Below are 21,364 nucleotides of genomic sequence, written 5' to 3' on the forward strand. Positions count from 1 at the left end.
TTAAACACTGCAGTATTTTTTTTTTAGCCTTTACAAAACCAAAAAAATAAACGAGAAAGTAAAAGTGGAATAAATGGACTGAACAGTGTGTTTATAACTTTTCTAACATCAGTTGTTGATGAAAATATGAGGCAGTCTCAGTTTGTTTTTATGTAGAAATGTTCTGACGCTGCCATCATACCAGATGAAGGTCTGCTGGACCAAAATGTTGTTTTGTTCATTCTGTAAACATGTCAGCGATAAGCGGAACAGTGTGCAGGAGTTTCCTTTTTTTTTTTTTCAACTTGAAACATTGAAATAAGTCAGCCAGGGGACTGTGTTTTCAACCCAAATGTGGCGCTAACATTAGCTAAATTAGCTAGCCAGCTAGGCTACAGCTGCTACCAGCAAGTTTTCATTTTAGCAGGTCAAAATCAGTAGTCCCAGGCTAGAAATGAGAAGCTGCTTTTGTCTTCCATTTTCTGAAAATCAAGGACCCATTGTTTAAAAAAATATAATAGTTTATTTTAGTTTTTTCAGTTTATTGTAAAAAAGGTTTTTACACTTACGAGAGGTGGTGTTTCAGACGAGTCGAAAAAGCCATATAGAATTTTTTCGCTTTTATAGCTCATATGATGTGTAACACTGGGTGGCGGTAGCGAATCTTTATGGATGCCAACCACCATTAAACTAAAAAGTCACATGACATTCTAAAAAACACCAAGCTCCTCTTAACTCTGATATGAGACAAAGAAATTACGGCGATATTAGATCGGCTTTATTGAGTGGCTGCAACAGATATAAACCTGCTAATGTTTTAAACATCCATCGCCATGGTTACTGGAATGTTATCCCAAGAGGAAAGTCGCATGCAAATCTGCAAATGAAACCCAGTGACTGACTGCACTCCTACAGAGACTCTGATGCAATATATATACAGGTTTCTCTATGCAAGTGTGTGTTTGTGAGTGTGTGTACATGTTGGGTACCTATGACTTGGATGTGCGTGCTGGCAGTGATGCTCGTGGCAACGTTGGTGGCGACACACTCCCACTCCCCGTGGTCGTCCTTTGTGAGTGACTTGAACTGTAAGCTGCCTCGGGGCAGAACATTGTGCTTGCTTTTACTTGGCTTCCCTACCTGCAGTCCAGCCAGCCAGGGAGAGACAGATGGAGAGAGGGGCACAATAGATTGGAACATGCAATTCAAAATTCACAACTTTGAAAAAAACAACAACCCATAAACCATAGAGGTTAGCAGGGACAGTTCACCAGCTTTTACAAATTTTTAGTCTACAACCTGAAAACAATTACAGTGGTATTGCTTTATATCTAACTTAAGTATCAAATTACACAGATTGATGAACTTCATAAGTTGGAAACCGAAACAACACAGACACAGTAGTGATGCACCTTGAAACTTATGTTACTATTTTTGCACCTTGTTTTTTTCTTATTATACTTGGCACCTTGTTTTTTATTATTTAATATTTTTGAAGCTATGTTTTTAATATTACAAATTTATTTTTTTTTATAAAATTAAGCTTAATTTTATTTTTTTAATTATTACTTATACTTGGCTTCCTATTCCCCCCCTTCTCTTTCAGCCACCCTAAATCACCCATACACAACCCCGCAACCCAGAAACCCCACCCCCCAAGAACGCTCCTCCCCAACCGTGCCCTCAACACGTGCAGTCCCTTCCCCCCACAAGCAAGCCACAAGCCAGTGGAGAGAACCGATTGGAGAGTAGTTGGGGTGGTTGTGGGGCCCCACCCGCCCACAAAAAAAACAAAAAAAAAAAAGGTTGTAAAACTTGATTGAACGGGACCATTGATGCCCAAAATACAATTTCCAACACAAAACTCCGGGAATATTTAAAATATATATAATAAAATTAAAAAATTAAAACCCCCCCCCGACACCCCACAACCATCTTCCTATGTCTGACTCCAACCTCCCCTCCCTGCAAACCCCCTACCTCAACCCGGGATTCCACGCCCCCCCACCCAAAACGCACTATCACCCAACCCTGCATCCGCGAACGCATCTCCAACACCACACCCGCCGCTCACGTCCCCCCGTCCTACGCCAACAAGTCCCCCCCCCCCCCCCCCCCCCCCCCCCCCGCGCCAACGAACCCCCCCCCCATCTCTTAAACATTCACTTTCCCCCTAAACCCCACAAAACCCCCCAACCCCCCCCCCCCCCACCCCCCCCCCCAAACACTAAATAAAAAAAAAAAAAAAACAAAAAATATTATAACCCCCAAAACCGCTACACCACCCCCCACACGCTCCCCACCAACCCCCCCACCCCCCTACACCCTCCTGTTCCCCCCCTCCCCGCTAGGGCGCCGCCCCCCCCACCCCCCCCGCTGCCACTCCCCGCCACCCCCCCACCCCCCCCCACGACCCTATTTACTTCAATGGAGTCATAGACCCCCACCCCCCCCCCAACCGCCCGCCCAAAACCCCCAACGCCCCACGAAACCGCAACCAACAAGCCCAAGTGACCCACCCATCAAACAACACACCCCCTTCCCAAACCCCCCTCTCTACACCCGCAACCCCGCCTCAGCGAATCCATATCCTCAAACGCGAGTCCTGCTGCCCAACCCCCCCAAGCCCCCCGTCCAACAAGCAAAACTCAGGATCCACTATTGCCCGTTGCCCGTGTACCAGCATCCCACTCCCTACAGCCACCCCCAGCTAGCATGCCGCCCACGCCCAATTCCCCCCCCGTCCGCCCCCGCTCCCCCCCCCCCCCCCCCCCCAACACATCTAACTTGATCCATATGGAAACCAAAACGACCCACAATCAAAAAATAAAAAATTCCCCCCCTCATACACTCCCCTTGAAACTCACAACGCTGCAGAGGAAACTGCCTAAGTAAAAAAAGAATAATGAAACAAAAATAAATAAAAAAAAAATATATTAAAAAAAAAAAAAAAAAAAAAAAAAAAAACAAAAAAAAAAAAAAAAAAAAAATAAAAAAAAAAAAACTCCAAAAAAAAAAAAAAAAAAATGATAAAATAAATAAAAAAAAAGAAAAAAAAAAAAAAAAAAAAAAATATAAAAAAAAAATTAAAAAAAAAAAAAAAAAAAAAAAAAAAAAAAAAAAATATATAAAAGAAAAATAAAACAAACAACACAAACAATTTGTGCCCAGCAAAGTGGTGTAAAAAAATAAAATAATAAAAAAAAACCCTCCACAACCAGACCCCCCCACCACCTCCACCACACAATAACACCCCCCATCAACTGCCACCAACACACCATACCAACAAATACCCCCCTCACCCACACCACCACCCCAGCCAACCAGCCCCCCCCCCCCCCCCCCCCACAGAATTCCCCGCCTCCCCCCCCCCCCCCACACCCCCCGAACCCCCCCACCCTAATCGCGTAGTACCACTACCCGCCACCCCGCCCACACCCCCCCCCCCAGACCTAGTTCGCACCCACCAAACATCCACAACCTTTTCCCCCCCCCCCCCCAGGCCCCACAGCAGTGGTGTACACCCCCTCCAAACGCGAAACCCAACCAAAGATCCCCCCGCCCCCCCTTCCACCCGCCCAACCCCCACCCCACCCCCGCTCCCCCCCCCACCCCCCCCCCCCCTCACCCTCACCCCACCCCCCCGACCCACCCAGCCCGCTCCCCCCCACCCCAGCCAACACCGTTATTCCCCAACCCACCCCTTCCAACCTACCACACTCATCACCCCACCCCGACCCTCCCCCCATCCCCCCCCACACCCCCCAGAGCCCTAGACCCCCCCACCACCGAGTACCCCGAAAAACCTCCCCCCAACGCGCCCCACTACCCCTCCCCACCCCCCACCCCCCACTCCCCCCACTTGACACCCACAACCCCCCCCCCCCCCCCCCCCAACCCCCCCCCCCCCCCCCCCCCCCCCCTCCCCCCCCCCCCCCCCGACCCACCCCACCCCCAAACCCCCACCCCCAATACCCCCCACCCCCCCCCCCCCCCCTAAACCCCAGAACCCACCCACCACCACCCAGCTAACCAAACAATCCCCCCCCCCCCTCCATAGATATCATGTCGAAATCCCCCTACCCCCTACGCCCCCTGGAACCACTCGCCCTAACTCCGCAAGAACCCCACGGCCCCACCACCACCCCCCCCCCTCCCCACCCCCACCCCCCTCCACCTCCCCCCCCCCCCACCCCCCACCAATCCCATCTCCCCCTCGCCATACCCACCCACCCACCCCCCACCCACCCAACACCACCGTAAACCCACCCTACTCCGCCCATCCCTTCTCCAGACCCCACAACCCCTCACCCCGCCACCCCTCCCCCCGCACCCCCACCACCACCCCCCCCCTGTTTTTTAATCATGACTTCATGCTGTTTTCAGTCACACTCAGTGCTTTCCATTGAGCAGAAACGTGTGCCTGTAGTGGGTGCTCAGATTGTAATAACTCAAACTACTGTATGTCATTTTACCATTTTAATCACAGAGTTATGACAATAATAACATAATATACACACGGATATTATTATATTGCTCTTTTGCTGCTTATCCTGTACGTCATAGCTGCTGTAACACTGCAAATCACTAGTCCCCACTGTGGGACTAATAAAGGATTATCTTACCTTATCTAGTCAAGAAGCGACATTAAAACGTGTCTCATAATCAAGCACAACAATAGAGACAATATAATATGTTCCCTTAATTACATATTTTATTGACGTCATTAAAATGTGATTAAAATGGTAAAATGACATACAGTAGTTTGAGTTATTAAAATCTGAGCACCCACTACAGGCACACGTTTCTGCTCAATGGAAAGCACTGAGTGTGACTGAAAACAGCATGAAGTCATGATTAAAAAACAGCCTCTGAAGCCACATTACACTCATTGGCAGGTGGGGTGTAGTGCGAGAGGTGTCTTACCTTCCTCCATGTGATGTTGGGAAAGGGGTCTCCCTCCGCCTCACAGGGGATGACCAGTTCTCTCCCAGCCTCCTGCCTGTACTCCCCTCCAGGAACCACTGAGAATTTGGGAGGGTCCTGTTCAGAGTGAAGCAGCCACAACAGGTCAGTAAAGACTGATGCTGCCTCCTGGATGCATCAGAGCTGTTTTGCTATTTTGGGATCATTTCAGTTGCTTTAACACGCATCATATGGTTCAGACAAGGGTGAAAAAATGATACATTGTTGCATTGTATCATCATCATCATTGTTCTGGTTTGGTTTCTCATCACACTGACTTTTTACAAACTAACCAAGAGGAGTAAACATGTGGTTCTACTGAGTGACAGGTAACTCATGGATTAGACGGTTTTGGAGTTTGTCCTCCTTCATCATCAGAGCATCATCAGCACCCACATGTGAAAATCAAATTCAGGTGACTGACAGAAGTTTATGCAGCAGAACTGTAATAGAGAGTTTATATTTATGTTCTTTGGTGTCACAAAGAGCTCACAGAGAAATAACTGGCTGTAAACATTATTATTTGGCTATTGTTAGACTAAAAATGGATCCCCTGTTATCAGGGCTGCTACTGGTCACGTGGCTGCCCCCAGCATATTGCTTTGTTGTAACACTCATACATAATAGAAGAAATATCACAAAAAATGTTAATTCTGTATATACTATATGTACCAGACAGAAGAGATATGTTCCTGTTCCACTGTTAAACTTAGGTATATTTTAATTAAACTTAAGTTTTAAAAAACTTCGCTCAGCAGAAGTAACTGACTGTATTAATGACTGCAATAATTAGGGATGCATGATTTGGCATATATTTTATAATATATTTAAAATGAAATATCAGAATCGGCCAACATACTGATTTTTGCAGATATCACAAATCTGTGTTTTATTTATTTATTTTTGACAAAGTGATTATGCACACAAATCAACTATAGGTGTATTTCTTTTTATTATATATTTTGCACAATGCATGAATATTATATATATTAAAAAGCATTGTATTTCATGTCTCCATCTGCTTGTTGGGTCATCACAATAAGAGTATGTATAATATGATGTTCACTCCACTACAGAAGAGACTTGCTGATCACTAACACCATTTTAGTAAATAAAAAGGCTTCATTTATCCCCAAGTAGCTGTCTGTGGATATTTATTCAAAAGAGGAAGTAGATCAATGTATGCAGAAGATTTATTTAAGCGGTAATATTGTTTGATGTTGTTCTATTTGTTAATTTTAATATTTCTCTTAGACAGAGAATGAAGCCCCTTTTTAAGAGTGCAAAATTCAAATTCTAACTTAATTATTAAATATTGCTACACTGTTGGCAGCCAAATGAGTTGTTATAAATCAGCATATAGCTTGTCAGCAAAGAATCCAAAATCATGCATCCATCATAATGATAACAGACAAATGTGCTTGCACTGCTGCTGTACTAATGCCTGTGCCCATAGCGGTGGCCTTTATTAGGACAATTATGAAAACGCAGCAAGATTTCAGGATCAGTAGGGTATATTTATTCTAGGTTTAGTTGTTGAAATCATGCTAAAATTCACATATCTGCTGTCAAAAAATCCTGTAGTTGGTTTTCTTTCTTTCACACAAACAAACTGCACCAGAGTGGAATTTGGAAGCAGGCCATCACCCACCTTTTCAGGTGGTCTTCGTGTGGTTGGTTGTTTGACTGACAGCTTTCACACCAGCCCAAACAAAGTCTATAAACTGCGCAAACTGACCTGAGTTTGTTCTAACCAATCCAACCAGGTTAGGTGTGAAAGCACTCTTAGACGCACAGTGACAGGAAGCGTACCTTTAGCACCAGGGGAGCAGGAGGGGACCATCCCATGGAACCCAGGGCATTGTAAGGCATGCAGGTATAGGTGCCGAGAGAGTCCTCCGTCACCTCTGTCACACGGATGCTCCCATCGTCCATTTGGCTCCAACCAGGGTACTGTGGATGGAGAGGTCATGGACTGTGTGTAATAAGAGTAATGCTTTAATACAGAGTAATGATAATGGCTCCATTCCTAACTCAGGCCAACTGAAGCAAACTGAAAAACTAAAAGATGAAGTGAAAAATGGAATCCCATAAGGCTTTAACCGAATAAATGGCACTCTCGTTTCCAGTCTGAGGCAGCGTTAAGTTGAGCGTAACCAAAGCTGCAGCGCTGCAGCAGCTCACCTTATCTATCCGCAGAGGGAGGCCATCCTTCTTCCACTTAACCAGAGTTACAGGGGGGTTGGCATCAACAGGGCAGCGGATGAAGCCGGGCAGACCGATGGCCACGTAGATGACAGATGGCATGTTTACCACGCGGGCAGGATCTGGTGGAAAACACAAGAGAACGTCTCTTTGTAGATTGGGAAAGCAGGTACCTGCTGATTGTAATAGCTGTGGAGAGAAGACTGGGAAATCAAACAGTTTATGGGAAGTGCGCTCATCATCAAATGAGAAATGAGTTGATGTGGAGCACAGCTGGTCTCAGAGAAAGTATTTTTCAACACTGAACACCCATTTCATGAACTAAAATTAAATGAAAAGTGTTGTGTACATGATGACACATGGAGTGAATCAAACTTGATTTTAACAAGGATCAGATCTCACTAAAGTCCTGCTCTCATGCATGTGTGCTTCACTAAACAGCCCCCCTTTTCCACTTGGCCAGTGATTGTCACGGCAAAAACAGTGGTAGAAAGATGGTTCTCTGCAGTATTCTATGGGTTTTAAAGCCCCTGGGAACCCAAGTCACCAAAAACTTTAATATGTAATTTAGGGTCTTACATGCATAAAAAAAACATCAAAAATTAACACACATTTGCCTCAATCCAAATGTGACATATTGTTGTTTTAGTTTTTTCACAGTTTCCTGAAGCTGGCTTGATTTGAGCATTGCTATCCCTTATCCAAATCACCTAATATGGATAAAGCCTATCAAAAATTTAAACAATTTAACATGACAAACTGAAATATCTCAATGCTCCTTTGAATAGGCTGCATGCAGATGTTTGAGATGTTTTGAGCTAAGCTCAATAAAAACTCAACTCAAACAATTCAATGAAAAATATAAAAAAATTCAAAAGGCTCTTGACTTGCCGGTGAGCTATTGCCACAACAAATCCAAATAATATTCATGCACATTCACATATATGCACAAACACAAATAGTAACACACACACCTACTCTACTCTTTTGTTATTGGACTTCTGTGCACCATGTTCAAGCATAAGGGTGTCCATATGTACACTTGGCATCAGGACACCCGAGGCCGCAGTTCAATGATCGACTTTGTAGTCGTGTTGTCAGACTTGCGGCCGCATGTCTTGGACGCTCAGGTGAAGAGAGGGGCGGAGCTGTCAACCGATCACCACCTGGTGGTGAGTTGGCTCCGATGGTGGGGGAGGATGCCAGTCAGACCTGGCAGACACAAACGCATTGTGAGGGTCTGCTGGGAATGTCTGGCAGAGTCTCCCATCAGAAGGAGCTTCAACTCCCACCTCCGGTAGAGCTTCGACCATGTCCCGGGGGAGGTGGGGGACATTGAATCCAAGTGGGCCATGTTCCGTGCCTCCATTGTTGAGGCGGCCAATCGGTGCTGTGGCCGTAAGGTGGTCGGTGCCTGTCGGGGCGGCATCACCCGAACCCGTTTGTGGACTCCAGCGGCGAGGGGTGCAGTCAAGCTGAAGAAGGAGTCCTATCGGGCCATCTTGGCCTGTTGGACTCCTGAGGCAGCAGACAGGTACCGGCAGGCCAAGCGGAGCGCAGCTACGGCAGTCGCCGAAGCGAAAACCCAGGTGTGGGAGGAGTTCAGTGAGGCCAGTGAGGCTGACTTCCAGACAGCTTCGAAGAGGTTCTGGACCACCATCCAGCGTCTCAGGAGGGGGAAGCAGTGCTCTGTCAACACCGTGTATGGTGGGGACAGTGCACTGCTGACCTCGACTCGGGATGTTGTGGACATGTGGAAGGAAGACCTTCTCAATCCCACCGACATGCCTTCCAGAGAGGAAGCAGTGCCTGGGGACTCGGGGGTGGGCTCTTCCATCTCTGGGGCTGAGGTTGCCATGGTGGTCAAAAAGCTCCTCGATGGAGATTTAACCGTGTTTCCTTAGGACCCTGGATGTTGTGGGCTTGTCATGGTTGACACAACTCTGCAACATTGAGTGGACATTGGGGGCAGTGCCTCTGGACTGGCAGACACAGATGACAGATGATGTGGTCCTGTTGGCTTCACCAGGCCATGACCTCCAGCTCTCACTGGATCGATTTGCAGCTGAGTGTGAAGTGGCTGGGATGAGAATCAGCACTTCCAAATCCGAGGCCATGGTTCCCAGCCAGAAAAGGGTTGAGTGCCCTCTCCAGATCGTGGATGAGACCCTGCCCCAAGTGGAGGAGTTTAAGTACCTCAGGGTCTTGTTCGCGAGTGGGGGAAGGATGGAGCGGGAGATAGACAGGCGGATCTGTGCGGCATCTGCAGTAATGCGGACTCTACACCGATCTGTCGTGGTGGAGCTGAGCCAAAAGGCAAATCTCTCGATTTAAAAGTCGATTTACATTTACATTTTTACTACTACCACAAATGTAATGATTCAAATACTGTTTCGCCCAAATTTTCTCCACAAAGCAGCTTCCCTACTATAATCATTTAAATCTTGACCATTCACAACTACAGTTAATCTCCTTACTTTGACTTTCTATATGTAATTAACCTGTACCCACCCTTACCCCCTGTCTGTATGTCATCCCTGTGTCTTTGTGTCTTTGTTAATACAAATAGGCAAGGCAGCTTTATTTGTATAGCACATTTCATGCAACAGGGCAATTCAAAGTGCTTTACAGAGCAATAAAATATAAAATCATAATAAAAGATACAGTTTTACAATAAAAGAGGAAAGGGGTAAGACAAACATGGTAAAATCAATGACTAAATGATTTTTTTTTAAAAGAAAGAAAATCACAAATCAAATCAAATAGCAAAAGTTCAGAAAAGAGGTGCAAAGATAAAAAGATCATTTAAAATGATCTAAAATCAAGTTTAAAAATAAGTTTGTAGTAATTAGCGGGTGGAGTCAGCTGTGTCAAAAAGGAACATTTTAGCTTTGACTTAAATGTGTTCAGACTTGGGGTTTGTTGAACCTTATCTGGGAGTTTATTCCAGGTTTGTGCTGCATGATAACAAAATGCTGCTTCACCATGTTTAGTTCTGACTCTTGGGACGCTCAGTCGGCCGGCCCCTGATGTTCTAAGGCACCTTGAAGGTTCATATGTCACAAGCATGTCAGAGATATATTTTGGCGCTGAGCCACAGATTGATTTGTAGACAAGCAGTGAGATTTTAAAATCAACTCTGAGTGACAGGTAGCCAGTGTAAGGATTTTCGAACTGGAGTAATGAGGTCATATTTCCTAGTTAAAAAATAAAAAATGTTTGAGTTTTATTACTATATTTGCTCCATATTAGATTATTGAATTTGATCTGGTCAAAGAAAAGAGAGTCTGTTTGGTAGAGGAACAGGGCTAAAAAGAGGGAAAGGAGGGGAAAAAAAAGAAGAGAAGCTAAAACTTCTCCTTCCTAAATCCTGAATTCTGAAGAGGGGAGAGAACAGCATGGTTCCTAAATGAGGTCAAGGAGGAGAGCTTCAAAGTAGACACTGGGTGATAAGGAGCAGAAATGGTGTGAGTGAGAGGAGGTGGAGGAGGAGGAGGAGGAGGAGGGATGAAGGAGGGGTGTGAGTGCTATCAGCCGAGCGATGGAGGAAGGACGAGCGAGGCTGAGCACGAGCGTGGGAAAGAGGACAGGTGAGAGAGAGAGAGAGAGCTGTGACTGGATGACGTAAGGTAGAGAGGAGCTGCTGGAGAGGAGAGGGAAGGACGAGGAGAGGAGGACGAGGAGAGGAGGACGAGGCGTTGTGGCTGTGAGCACAATAAAGCAGCAGCAAAAAGGCAGCAGAAGACATTCATCTGGTATTACAAAGAGAGAGGGGAGATGAGAGTGAGCAAGCCAGTGCGTGACATGATGAGATAGACACACTGAAACACAGTGAGAGATCGATTGACCGCACTGTTGCCAGAACAACTTTGTACTACAGCTGCTGTCCTCCAAAGTCCTAACCGCCGACCCGGCAGCGTTCTGCCACAAAGAGCCCAGAGGAGCGCCGCCACCAGCACCACAGACAGGAATATCAGCCAAGTTTCTAAATATAGCCCTGAGACAGCGCTATCGCTCACGACACGCTGGGTCCCACTGCAAGATGCTTTAGGGAAGTTATTCACTGGCAAAGCATTTTGGGGAGAAAGACAGAGGGAGGACAGAGAGGAAGGGAGACCGTGGGGGAGAGATTTAACCATAATGAGGCAGAGGAGAGAAAAAGGGCATGAAACAAACGGGGGAGAGCGAATGCTAAGGATTGAGAGACATTGATAAAGAGGGGACAAAAGGAAAAGATGAGAATAAGAGGAGAGAATAGGACAGAGAGACAGAGAGAGAGAGCTCTGCAGTCTGATAGAGAAAAGTCCCCAGTCTTACAGCGATGATGTAATCCCCTCTCACTTCTCCCTCCCTCTCACGACTGGTGTTGCCCGCCTCTGTTCGTCACACACACTCACACACCACAATCTAATGTACAGCCATCAAAGGAGGCAGGAGAGCAAAGGAATGCAAAATGTCTGTTGCCTTGACTACTGCTGGTGACCGGTCAGCAGTCCACGGCTGGCTAAAATCTCCCAGCTCGTCCTGCCTCTGCCTGTCTGCTCACAATAAGAGCCAGATGCTTCTCTGAAGTGACAAATTCAGCAAGCATCACGATTCTACAGTTCCCGCTGACTGATGGACTGACTGAGTGTTTTATGGGAGGAGAGAGTAAGGAGGCGGCAACCCATGATGAAGACAGAGGGAGGGAGAGGCAGAGATGTGTTGGTGTGCATATGAATATATATACATAAATGAGTACAAATGAGAAATGAAGAAAGCAGAGGGAGAGGCAGAGGAGAGAGGGAGCAGGAGGGAGAGGTACAGAGCAAATCCTGCAAAATAGAAAGTGCGTTTGAGACGGCGACTGGGTGTTTGGGTGGGATTGGCTGAGAGGTGGAACAGAGTAGGGTGTCCAAATCCATTCCACAGTGCAGAGGATGCACCCAGCATATTTTCCAACTGAATAAGACAGTTTATGGACATGCAGCTCTACAGCAGTCAGATTTGACTCTGCTGCTTCTGAGCAGAAACTTCCAATGATGAATATGCCTCCTGTTATAACTGGGGTCCAGGCATGTGCACAGATAGGTCCCAGGTGGTGCTCTGTCCTTTGGCCTTTGACTACATATAAGTGCCCCTTTTGCAAAACTTTTAATGCTTTTAAAACCTGAATCACAATCAGTTTTTCTGTGCTGCATTTCAGCGCCTTCCATAAGCATTCAAACCCCTGAAAGCTGTGTAAATTGGTTTACTTTATATCATAAAAGGCAATCAGCAAATTGACACAGATGGCCCAAAAATATTAAAATGAGACAAGAAATTTACCTGAAAACTGTCTTAAAAAAGAGGAAGAATTATAAGAAAATTATCCAAAAAATTAGAAAAATATATTTATTATTTATTTTTTTTGGATTCAAAATTAGTTTACAGATATACATGTATGTGATATATATATATATCTAGCACAGATCCAAGTGCAGAAATCATCAAATGATACGTTTTGCATGTGATATATATATATATATATATATATATATATATACATTTATTATTATCGTTATTTCTATTTATTAATTTAAGTAATTTCCTGTTTTTGTTTTTTACTTTTTGCAACTATTATTTGTTTTATCTCACTAATACATCTTGTTGAGCTGCTACTCCACCTCTTTCCATGATTTTGAAAGAAATCAAGCCATTTTGCTCAGTTTTCAAAGGGCTGATAACGTTGTATTGTAGATTTCAAAATAGGCCCATGGCATCAGTTCCAAATTAAAAGTGTGTTGTATGCCTGACAACTGCATTGTAGTGGAGCCTTGCCCCTCCCTCTTTAACTTCTCTTGCTGTCACAGTCCCCACAGTTTACACACACAAATAGAGCGCCCTGTGGAGCAGCATCACGTCTCTCTGACCCGCCTTCATGGACAGCCAGGTAGTGTTTACTCTAAACCTCAGAATTGTTTGTCACTGTCACTGAAGTGAAACCACTATTAAAACATCCCAATACAGACAGGCTAGCTTAGGCACTGACCCAGTATTAAGCTAAAAGAAGTAAATATAAAGAGTCCTCACATAAAATAGACTGTCTCTGCAGCAGAAAGAAGCAAATACTTTTAAAGTTGGTGCTACAAGATCAGAGAAAAGTGAGAAAAAGTGTGTTTTTGCTCAAAAGATAGAAGATAGAAAGCCTACAACAACCACATTGCATGTGCTGTACCAGACCAATAAACACACCTGCTGGTGGGTGATGTCACACACGGACTGGTCCGTGTGAAACAATGGCAGCCGGCGATCTCATATTACAGTGAAACAGTGAGCTAAAACAACTTCATGAAAACATTTTAGGAGAGAAATAGGCAGTGAAGTAGATATGTCACTAATGATCATTTCTCATCTTATTGATATGTCACCATTGATTACCATGTACACAAAATTTTACTGCCATCCATTTCTTCAAAAATACTTATTACACACTGTTATTATCTGTAGTTTAAGAAGTGACTGTATACCACTCATTTTGCCACAGTGAAGTTGACCTTTGATTTTTTCAATATAAAATGTTATCACTTCATCATAAACATCATTATATCCTATAAAACATTTGTGTGAAATTTTGCCATTTTTCTTGAATTATGGCCAAAAGCATCCTTTGTGAGGTCACAGTGACTTGGACCTTTAACTAATTCTAATCACTTCATCATTGACTCAAAGACAATGTTTGAGCCAAATTTGAAGAAATTTTCTTAATAAACAGTGCAGTAATATTTCGTTGATTTATATTCAATAAGTGCTGCCTAGTTTTACTGTTTAATCTGATTTCACTTTTAGAGTTTTGGAGTCAGAGAGAGGAGTGGGTAAGTCTCTTGATCCAGCTCTATATCTTTTGTGTCCACGGTGGCGGCAGGGTTGGTGGGCATTATGAAAATGCGACAGTACAACCTGTACAGCCAGAGAGCCAGTGAAACACCAGTTATCTAGGCACTGGTTAGGGGGAAGGGAAGTTTACCACACTTTATCCACACACACTACCTAAATTGTTTTGATACAAAGCTGGTTGAAAATTGGCAAAATACCCTTTAACAACACATAAGTCTAGTATAAAATCCTACTGTCTCTGTCCAACTCTATGACAGATTTAGGTTCACTAACTGCCTGGAGCTAATGAACACAGATGCCCGATTGCTGTCTCACTTCCACTAAACTTTTAAAAAATAAACTCAGCTTTAAATAATGTTTGTTACAACAAACACGTTGTTGTTACTCTGATAATTCATTTAAACAAATCTGACATGTCATTTAGTGCTGTTTGAACACACTGTGCAATGAGTGCAAAGCCACATGCAAGGAAAGGTTATGGTGGAGGTGCCCTTTTTTTAAAAAAAATTGAGCTCTTTCCCCACAAAATATCTGTGCACAGCACTGCTGGAGTCCTTCGCAAGCACATATAGGGAGATAAGGATGAGTCATCACATGTCATACTACTGAGCAGCTGCTCAATTAAAGCTAACATTTGTCAAGATAGTCATGTTTGTAGCAAGTGTCAAACCAAAACAGCAGATTAAGAAGTCTTAAATTTTTACAGGATGTCCTAGTTTCTTAATCAGAAGCCTTGTGATGTTGCAACACAGTTATTATTGGACCTGTCTGAGATTATTTTGAAGTCTGACTATTTTATGTTTGATGGCAACTTTTCTTAAACAAGTTCTTTGGCGAGACACACTGCACAACATCATGCTCATTTTTTACTTTTTACTTCTAATGATGAGACTAATTTATTCTTTTTAGCCAAAATCGAAAGGCAGATCCACACAGAGAGCATTTTCTGAAGTGTTTGTATCTATCAAATTTAAAAACGTTGCACAGCTCTTCTCCAGTTGCCTTTATCAGAGTTTTCTTATGTACAACACAATCATTTCTCATCTTATTGATATGTCACCATTGATTACCATGCACACAAAACTTTACTGCCATCCATTTCTTCAAAAATACTAATTACACACTGTTATTATCTGTAGTTTAACAAGTGACTGTATACCACTCATTCTGATGTCACAGTGAAGTTGACCTTTGATTTTTTCAATATAAAATGTTATCACTTCATCATAAACATAATTATATCCTATAAAAATTTGTGTGAAATTTTGTCATCATTAGCGGCTAAATTCTTGAATTATGGCCAAAAGCATCCTTTGTGAGGTCACAGTGACTTTGACCTTTAACTACCAGATTATAATCTGTTCATTCCTGAGTCCAAGTGGTCCAAGTGGACATTTGAATTAAATTAGAAGAAATTTCATCTTTCTTGAGAAATCACGTTTGTAAAATTAAACAGGCCACCAAATTCTAATCACTTCATCATTGACTCAAAGATGATGTTTGAGCCAAATTTGAAGAAACTGTCTTAAGGTGTTATCGGGATATCACATTCACAGGAATTGATATCCCGACCTATGACTCCCAAAATCTCATTAGACTGTCTTTGAGTCAAAATTGATGTTTGTACCAAAGTTGAAGAATTCCCTCAAGGCGTTCTTGAGATATCACGATTACAAGAAGCGGACAGACTTAGAGGTGGACAACCCAAAAAAAACACTGCCACAGCTATCGTTGGTGCTGAGACATAAACATACGACCATAAATCCAAAGTACAACATTACAATCAACTTTTCACACCATTGCCTAACTAATACACTTTTTCACTTCAACCCATCAAAGGGCGAAAGGTTAAGTTTCCATTTTTTAATGTCAGTCAGTCCATTATTCTTTCAACCTTTTCAAAAGACAATGTACTAAACCAACTTTATCACTTCACATTTACAAATAACACCAACTATCAAGTAGTCCCTCTATGTTTGAACTAAACACATCCATCCAGGATTTACACTTCCAATTGTTCTCAAAGAAATACTGTTAATGGAGAACAATGTAACCCAGCAGACTCCACAGACATGGCTTCAAGTCTAATTCCTCATTTAATCCTTTTGGGTTTTAAGTGCCCAAAATGCTTCCCTCTTAAGAAGCCACTTTTCCAAATCCGCTCCTCTCTTTGACACATGTACCTTCTTACTTTTCGGATATTTCAGGAGAGAGACTCTGTGATTCATTTCCAACAAAAAACAACTGGGCAAATGTCCTTCCTGAGTATTATGGTGCTTCTATGTTCTGCTGTTCTCTCTTGTGTTTCTCGACATATTCTTTTCTATGAGTAAATGGCACACTTTGTATTGTATGGCATTACTCCTCTGCTGTTGTTTTTTTTAAGTATTGGTCTGAATGAATCAAGTTCGTCCAGTAGTGTTGTTATATTGTGCACAAGAACTGCATGTATACTTTCCATCAGAGCTGGTTGTAATAATTCAACAGTAGATTTTTTACTCTTTTTCTACAGAAATATTTGTGGTTAATTCATCTTTCTATGATATGTGACACTGATTTTAAATATTTGAATGCGTTCCAAAACTTTTATATATTGATTTTGATATAAACTAATGAGCTGATGTTTGTTCCTTGCCTGTCTTACAAACCTTTCAATATTTTAAATATATCAATTCACACTCAATATATTTACATGATGTTGAAAAAAAATGGAAAAATGGAATTATTGTGTTAGTCGAACAAGTAGAGTTTCTCGAAGTCGAACTAACACACCTTGATAATGCAGTTGGGGGGCGATTTACTCTATATACGCCTCTGGCCCAGGCATTCTGCACATGCTCCATAGTCCCCCATAAAGGGCTTAGACATGAAGTCAATCAGCATAAATTTGTAGAAGAAAGCCGGAAAAACAATATAAGACGAAGGTCCCAAATAAAGCGTTAAAGTGTGTACGAAATGTTCATTCATTCATTCATTCATTCATTCATTTTCCGTAACCGCTTGTCCTCGTAAGGGTTGTGGGGGGACTGGAGCCAATCCCAGCTGTCATCCGGCATACGAAATGTGCAGCTCTAAAAAGTTATCCATGTTTTCACAGTTCGATATGCAACCTGCTTGCTAACTTGTTTGGAATGTGATGTAATAGGGCAACTGGAAGAAGGTCCAATAGCAACTAATTGACAAAGTGCGCATCTCCACCTACCATGGAGGAGTCAGACATATTTCCATCAATAAATGGATTCTTCCCTAGTGCTTGTATACTGGGAAAAGGAAAGCAATCTAATTAAATGACCTAATCGAGCTGTAAATGTAGCTCCACTTCACTGTGCATAGAAATGTACAGACTGACTCTAAAGATCAGAGGAATGGAAATCACAGGAACCCCCCTATTTTTGGATGCACTTTTTGGAGCATAATCTCCACAGGAAGTTGTCTAAATCACACAAATAAGTTATCAAGGCCCCCACAGTGGCTATGAGCGCTGTGGTTTCACTGAAGGCATAAGTTCATTCCGCACTGTGGGGGGCAGCGGGGGTAAAATTAATTAATCCATAAATATAAACAATGCTGTTTTCTCCCTGTGTACTCCTCATGGAGCTGACATAAAAGCTTATTTTATTAATTAAATTTCTGATATCAATCACCCTGTTAAAGACAGTTTGGCCTGTCACTGCTGTGAACAGACAGACATGGTTACAATTACAGAGACGGCAGAATATTGGTCAGAGTCAGCATGAACTGAACAGACTGAAGGCCTCAGTGGGGCATATTTGCTGCTCGGCTTTCACTTTTTTGGACTTAATCCTTTGTATTAAATTATACTATGTGTTTGAAAGGATGCAGGGTCAGCTATTAAAACTAGTAAGCTATCTAGCGGTTAAAAGCAGGTACTTAGTTCGGATTCAATCAGTCTGGCTAATGCTGCTAATGTAAATTAGCATCTAGATAATCCACTTGGGGTCAAAATAAGCCAATATTTTAAATGATGACCACATCTGAGTGTGTCTGTTAGCTACTCACTTAGTTATCACAAAAAGCTGTTACCATTAATAGCTAATTCTCAAGAGGTTAAGAGTATCAATAGATGGGTTTCCATCCAAATGTAGCGCAAATTTTAGTTTTCAGAAAATTTGCAAAAGAATATGGGACGTTATGCCCTTTTCCATTCATACTGTTTTGCAAATATTCATTGCTCTTTTGCTAATACTTTGGGTTGGTCTAGAAAGATAAGTAGTAGATGGCTTTAATTCTCTAGTCCAATGTCACTGCAGAGGAGAGTGCAATTAAATTATGTAAATATTGAGTGACAGTCAAACCCATAGTTGTATAATATAAACTAAATATCCGATGCAAAGAATGCACCTATACATCTCAATACAACTGCTCATCTGGTGGATATGCCACAAAATTTTCTTAGCTCCCAGGTTTCCTCCTGCAGTATGCAAATGCTTTTAGGTTGCAGGGGATTTTCTCACTGAAATACTGCCAGTGGCCTTTCGGAAAAATTGGCTGTAAGGCTTAGCTGCTTTCCTGGGGGCTTGGTCAAACCTCTAATGAAGGAAAACGATAGCTTATAACAACAGGGAGCATACCGGATAATGGAAATGAAGAGTTTCACACACATTATATACAACTCCATGCTCTAAAGAGTTGACTGGTAACAGCCCTGCATGTACAAATCCTCTAGAGATGAAGAGAGCTCACAGTGGCCTGTGCACTTACTGTACATCATGACTGTATGCCATCATTTTTCAATGAGTCTGTTTTATTGCACTTGGTTGTATTAACCTTGGACCAACTTTCCACCTCCCCCAAGCATAAAAACCTTTTTTGTGTCATTTTTTGTAATTTTCTTTTGAGCACTAAATGAAAATCTGCATCAATAGAGGTGGATGGAAACTCACCTACTAACATAAAATATGTTTTATGTTCTTCATTGGAACATTATACAACTGAGTTGTATAATCTAGTTATTGACCTGTTGATTAAAACTGATCACACAGGAGGTCTCAATAAAACCTCTGCAGAAATAAACTAAAATATTGCTAATCATAATGATTTTCGTAAAAATACTGAGCAAAGCTATCCATGTCTGTCCATCTATCTCTTTCTGTACATGCTCTGCCATGCTTCTCTCCTTGAACCTGTGGCATGATTAGCCCTTGGATCTAAGGATTAATAGTACAGAGTGGAGGTGTCTGTGGCTTTGACCCAAACTAACAAAAAGGACAAAGAAAAAACAGAGAGGGACTCATGCAATGAACACACTCACATTGCACAATTAGGTAGGCAGAGGCAGTCGGTGGTCGGCCCAGGCTGTTGCTAGGGGCACAGGTGTATTTCCCAGTATCCTCTGGCTTGACTTGGGCTATGATGAGGGAGCCATCAATGAGAATACTGACTCTGCGCTTCAGGTCACTGTGAAAATGAAGAGAGAACAGAAACCTTAATGTTGGGATCTAAATGTGTTTCATCTGGCATCGGGTCATGAGGGAGAATTCAGTGAGGAGAAAAGAAGAAAGACAATAAGTAAATCTTATTTTAGTAAGTCTTATTTCAAAATAAGACTCATAATGTACAAAACACAACACACATGACTATTAGCTTCAATATGATGCACTAGTTTGACGCAACAAGTCTTTCTGAGAACAGGTACAATCAGAAGTAAAAAGCTTAACAATTAAAGATCTAAAATGACCATAAGAAACCAGTTCATGGATTTTTAAAGTGCTTTGAAGTGAGTTCCAGGTGGATGGTGCAAAGAAGCAGAAAGCAGATCTTCTGAGCTCAGAATGAACTCTAGGCCACAATAAGTGCTTTGTAGATGAATAAGTAAGAATGCAAATTGCGTCTCACATAGAGAGATTACCATCCAACCTTTTTGTACAGGATGCAGTGAGTATTGTAGGGATCACCTGAGCTGAAGCATACCTATACAAAATGTCCCCGTTATCTAATACTGATAAAAAAAAAAGTTGCCTCAAACAAGGTTTTTCTACAGAACAGAGGAATGCAATATTTATTTCTATAGAAAAAGGCAAAAAAAAATCTTAAGCCAACGTTTACTTACCAATTAGATGATTTTTAAAGGTTATCTTCTCATCAATCCAAATACCTAGATACTTATATACTGTCAACCTTTCAATATTGGTGCCACCTGTGGTAGAGATGATGAGATTCTCAAAATCAATTTGTTTAGCTCTGGAAAAGAGCATGAACTTAGTTTTCTCTACATTTAGAACTAACTTGTGTTTGCTGAGTGCAACTTCTAAATGAAGTAGGACTGGAGAGAAACCACTGCAGTCTGTACATTATTAGCAGTGCAATACAAGATTTAGTAATCTGCATAAAGATGGATTTTACAATCAGAAACAGCTGACACAATATCAATACTATAAAGAGTGAAAAGAACAGGACCAAGGACAGAACCTTGTGGAACACCATTTGTAACAGCTACACATTCAGACATTGCAGTTCCAAATATTACACATTGTTGTCTCTTGGGCAGCTTCATGAATTTTTACCAAAACCAATATTAACTAGGTTACTTAAAAACAATGCATGATTAACTGTATCAAAAATGTTGGAAAGGTAAAAAAAAAAAGAGCTGTGCAGTGTTTTCTGTCATCCAAATTAGAAATAATATTGCTTAAAAGTAAAGTAAGTAACAGTGCTGTGCTTTTGTCTAAATCCAGAATGGTGTGGACTTAAAATAGAGTATTCTAAAATGTATGTTTTAAGTTGTTCATTGATTAAAGATTCTAAAATATGTGCAAGGCATAACAATTTAGTGATAGGCCTGTAGTTGTTCACAGCTGCTGTTTCAATGCCTTTATGTAGTAGAGTAACATAAGCAGTCTTCCAAACTAAGGGAACTGTACCAGATATAATTGAAAGGTTAAAAATATGTTATACGAATAACTAAAATAGGTGCTGCAAGCTTTAAAAAGAAGGGATGAAGTTTAAAAAGTAAAGTATATCAAGTGTTAGCCAAATTTCTTCAGTCATCAGAGGGCACAGGTCATGACGAGTGTTTACCTGAGAATATAGTAGTACCATGACGACAGTATATTTGGCTGTATATCTGTGCTGGGTAATCTTGGCACTTTTTTTACTTGTGTCTTAGTGGATGTGTAGCTCTGACTTTCATATGAATGGTGTTGTGCACACAGCTTGATTGATGACTCACAGCAGACTGTTTGCTTGCAGAGGAGCTGTAAGTCTACACGCTGCAAAGGTAGCTGGAAAACAGGTAAAATGTCCACCTGCTTGTCAGTTACAGCCCCATAGCACAAAATCATTAGAATATACGAGTGTGGGGTTGATGGATTTATCGATGCCAATACCAATGATAACTTTA

At 42.2% G+C, this 21,364-nt stretch overlaps 1 protein-coding gene across 1 annotated transcript in view; it reads right to left on the reverse strand.

The window, feature by feature from the left end:
• The window catches only part of LOC121952593 (protein turtle homolog B-like), a 184,112-nt gene that overhangs the window by 47,944 nt on the left and 114,804 nt on the right, over window positions 1–21,364 (reverse strand). Inside the window, exons 7-11 of the mRNA XM_042499364.1 lie at window positions 19,277–19,422; window positions 7,129–7,271; window positions 6,757–6,897; window positions 4,906–5,022; window positions 969–1,119 (exon numbers count right to left, since the gene is read on the reverse strand). Of these exons, the coding sequence (XP_042355298.1) occupies window positions 969–1,119; window positions 4,906–5,022; window positions 6,757–6,897; window positions 7,129–7,271; window positions 19,277–19,422 (698 nt within the window). The remainder of the gene's footprint in view (window positions 1–968; window positions 1,120–4,905; window positions 5,023–6,756; window positions 6,898–7,128; window positions 7,272–19,276; window positions 19,423–21,364) is intronic.

Source organism: Plectropomus leopardus, chromosome 13 (genome assembly GCF_008729295.1).
Source record: "Plectropomus leopardus isolate mb chromosome 13, YSFRI_Pleo_2.0, whole genome shotgun sequence".
Taxonomy (NCBI): domain Eukaryota; kingdom Metazoa; phylum Chordata; class Actinopteri; order Perciformes; family Serranidae; genus Plectropomus; species Plectropomus leopardus.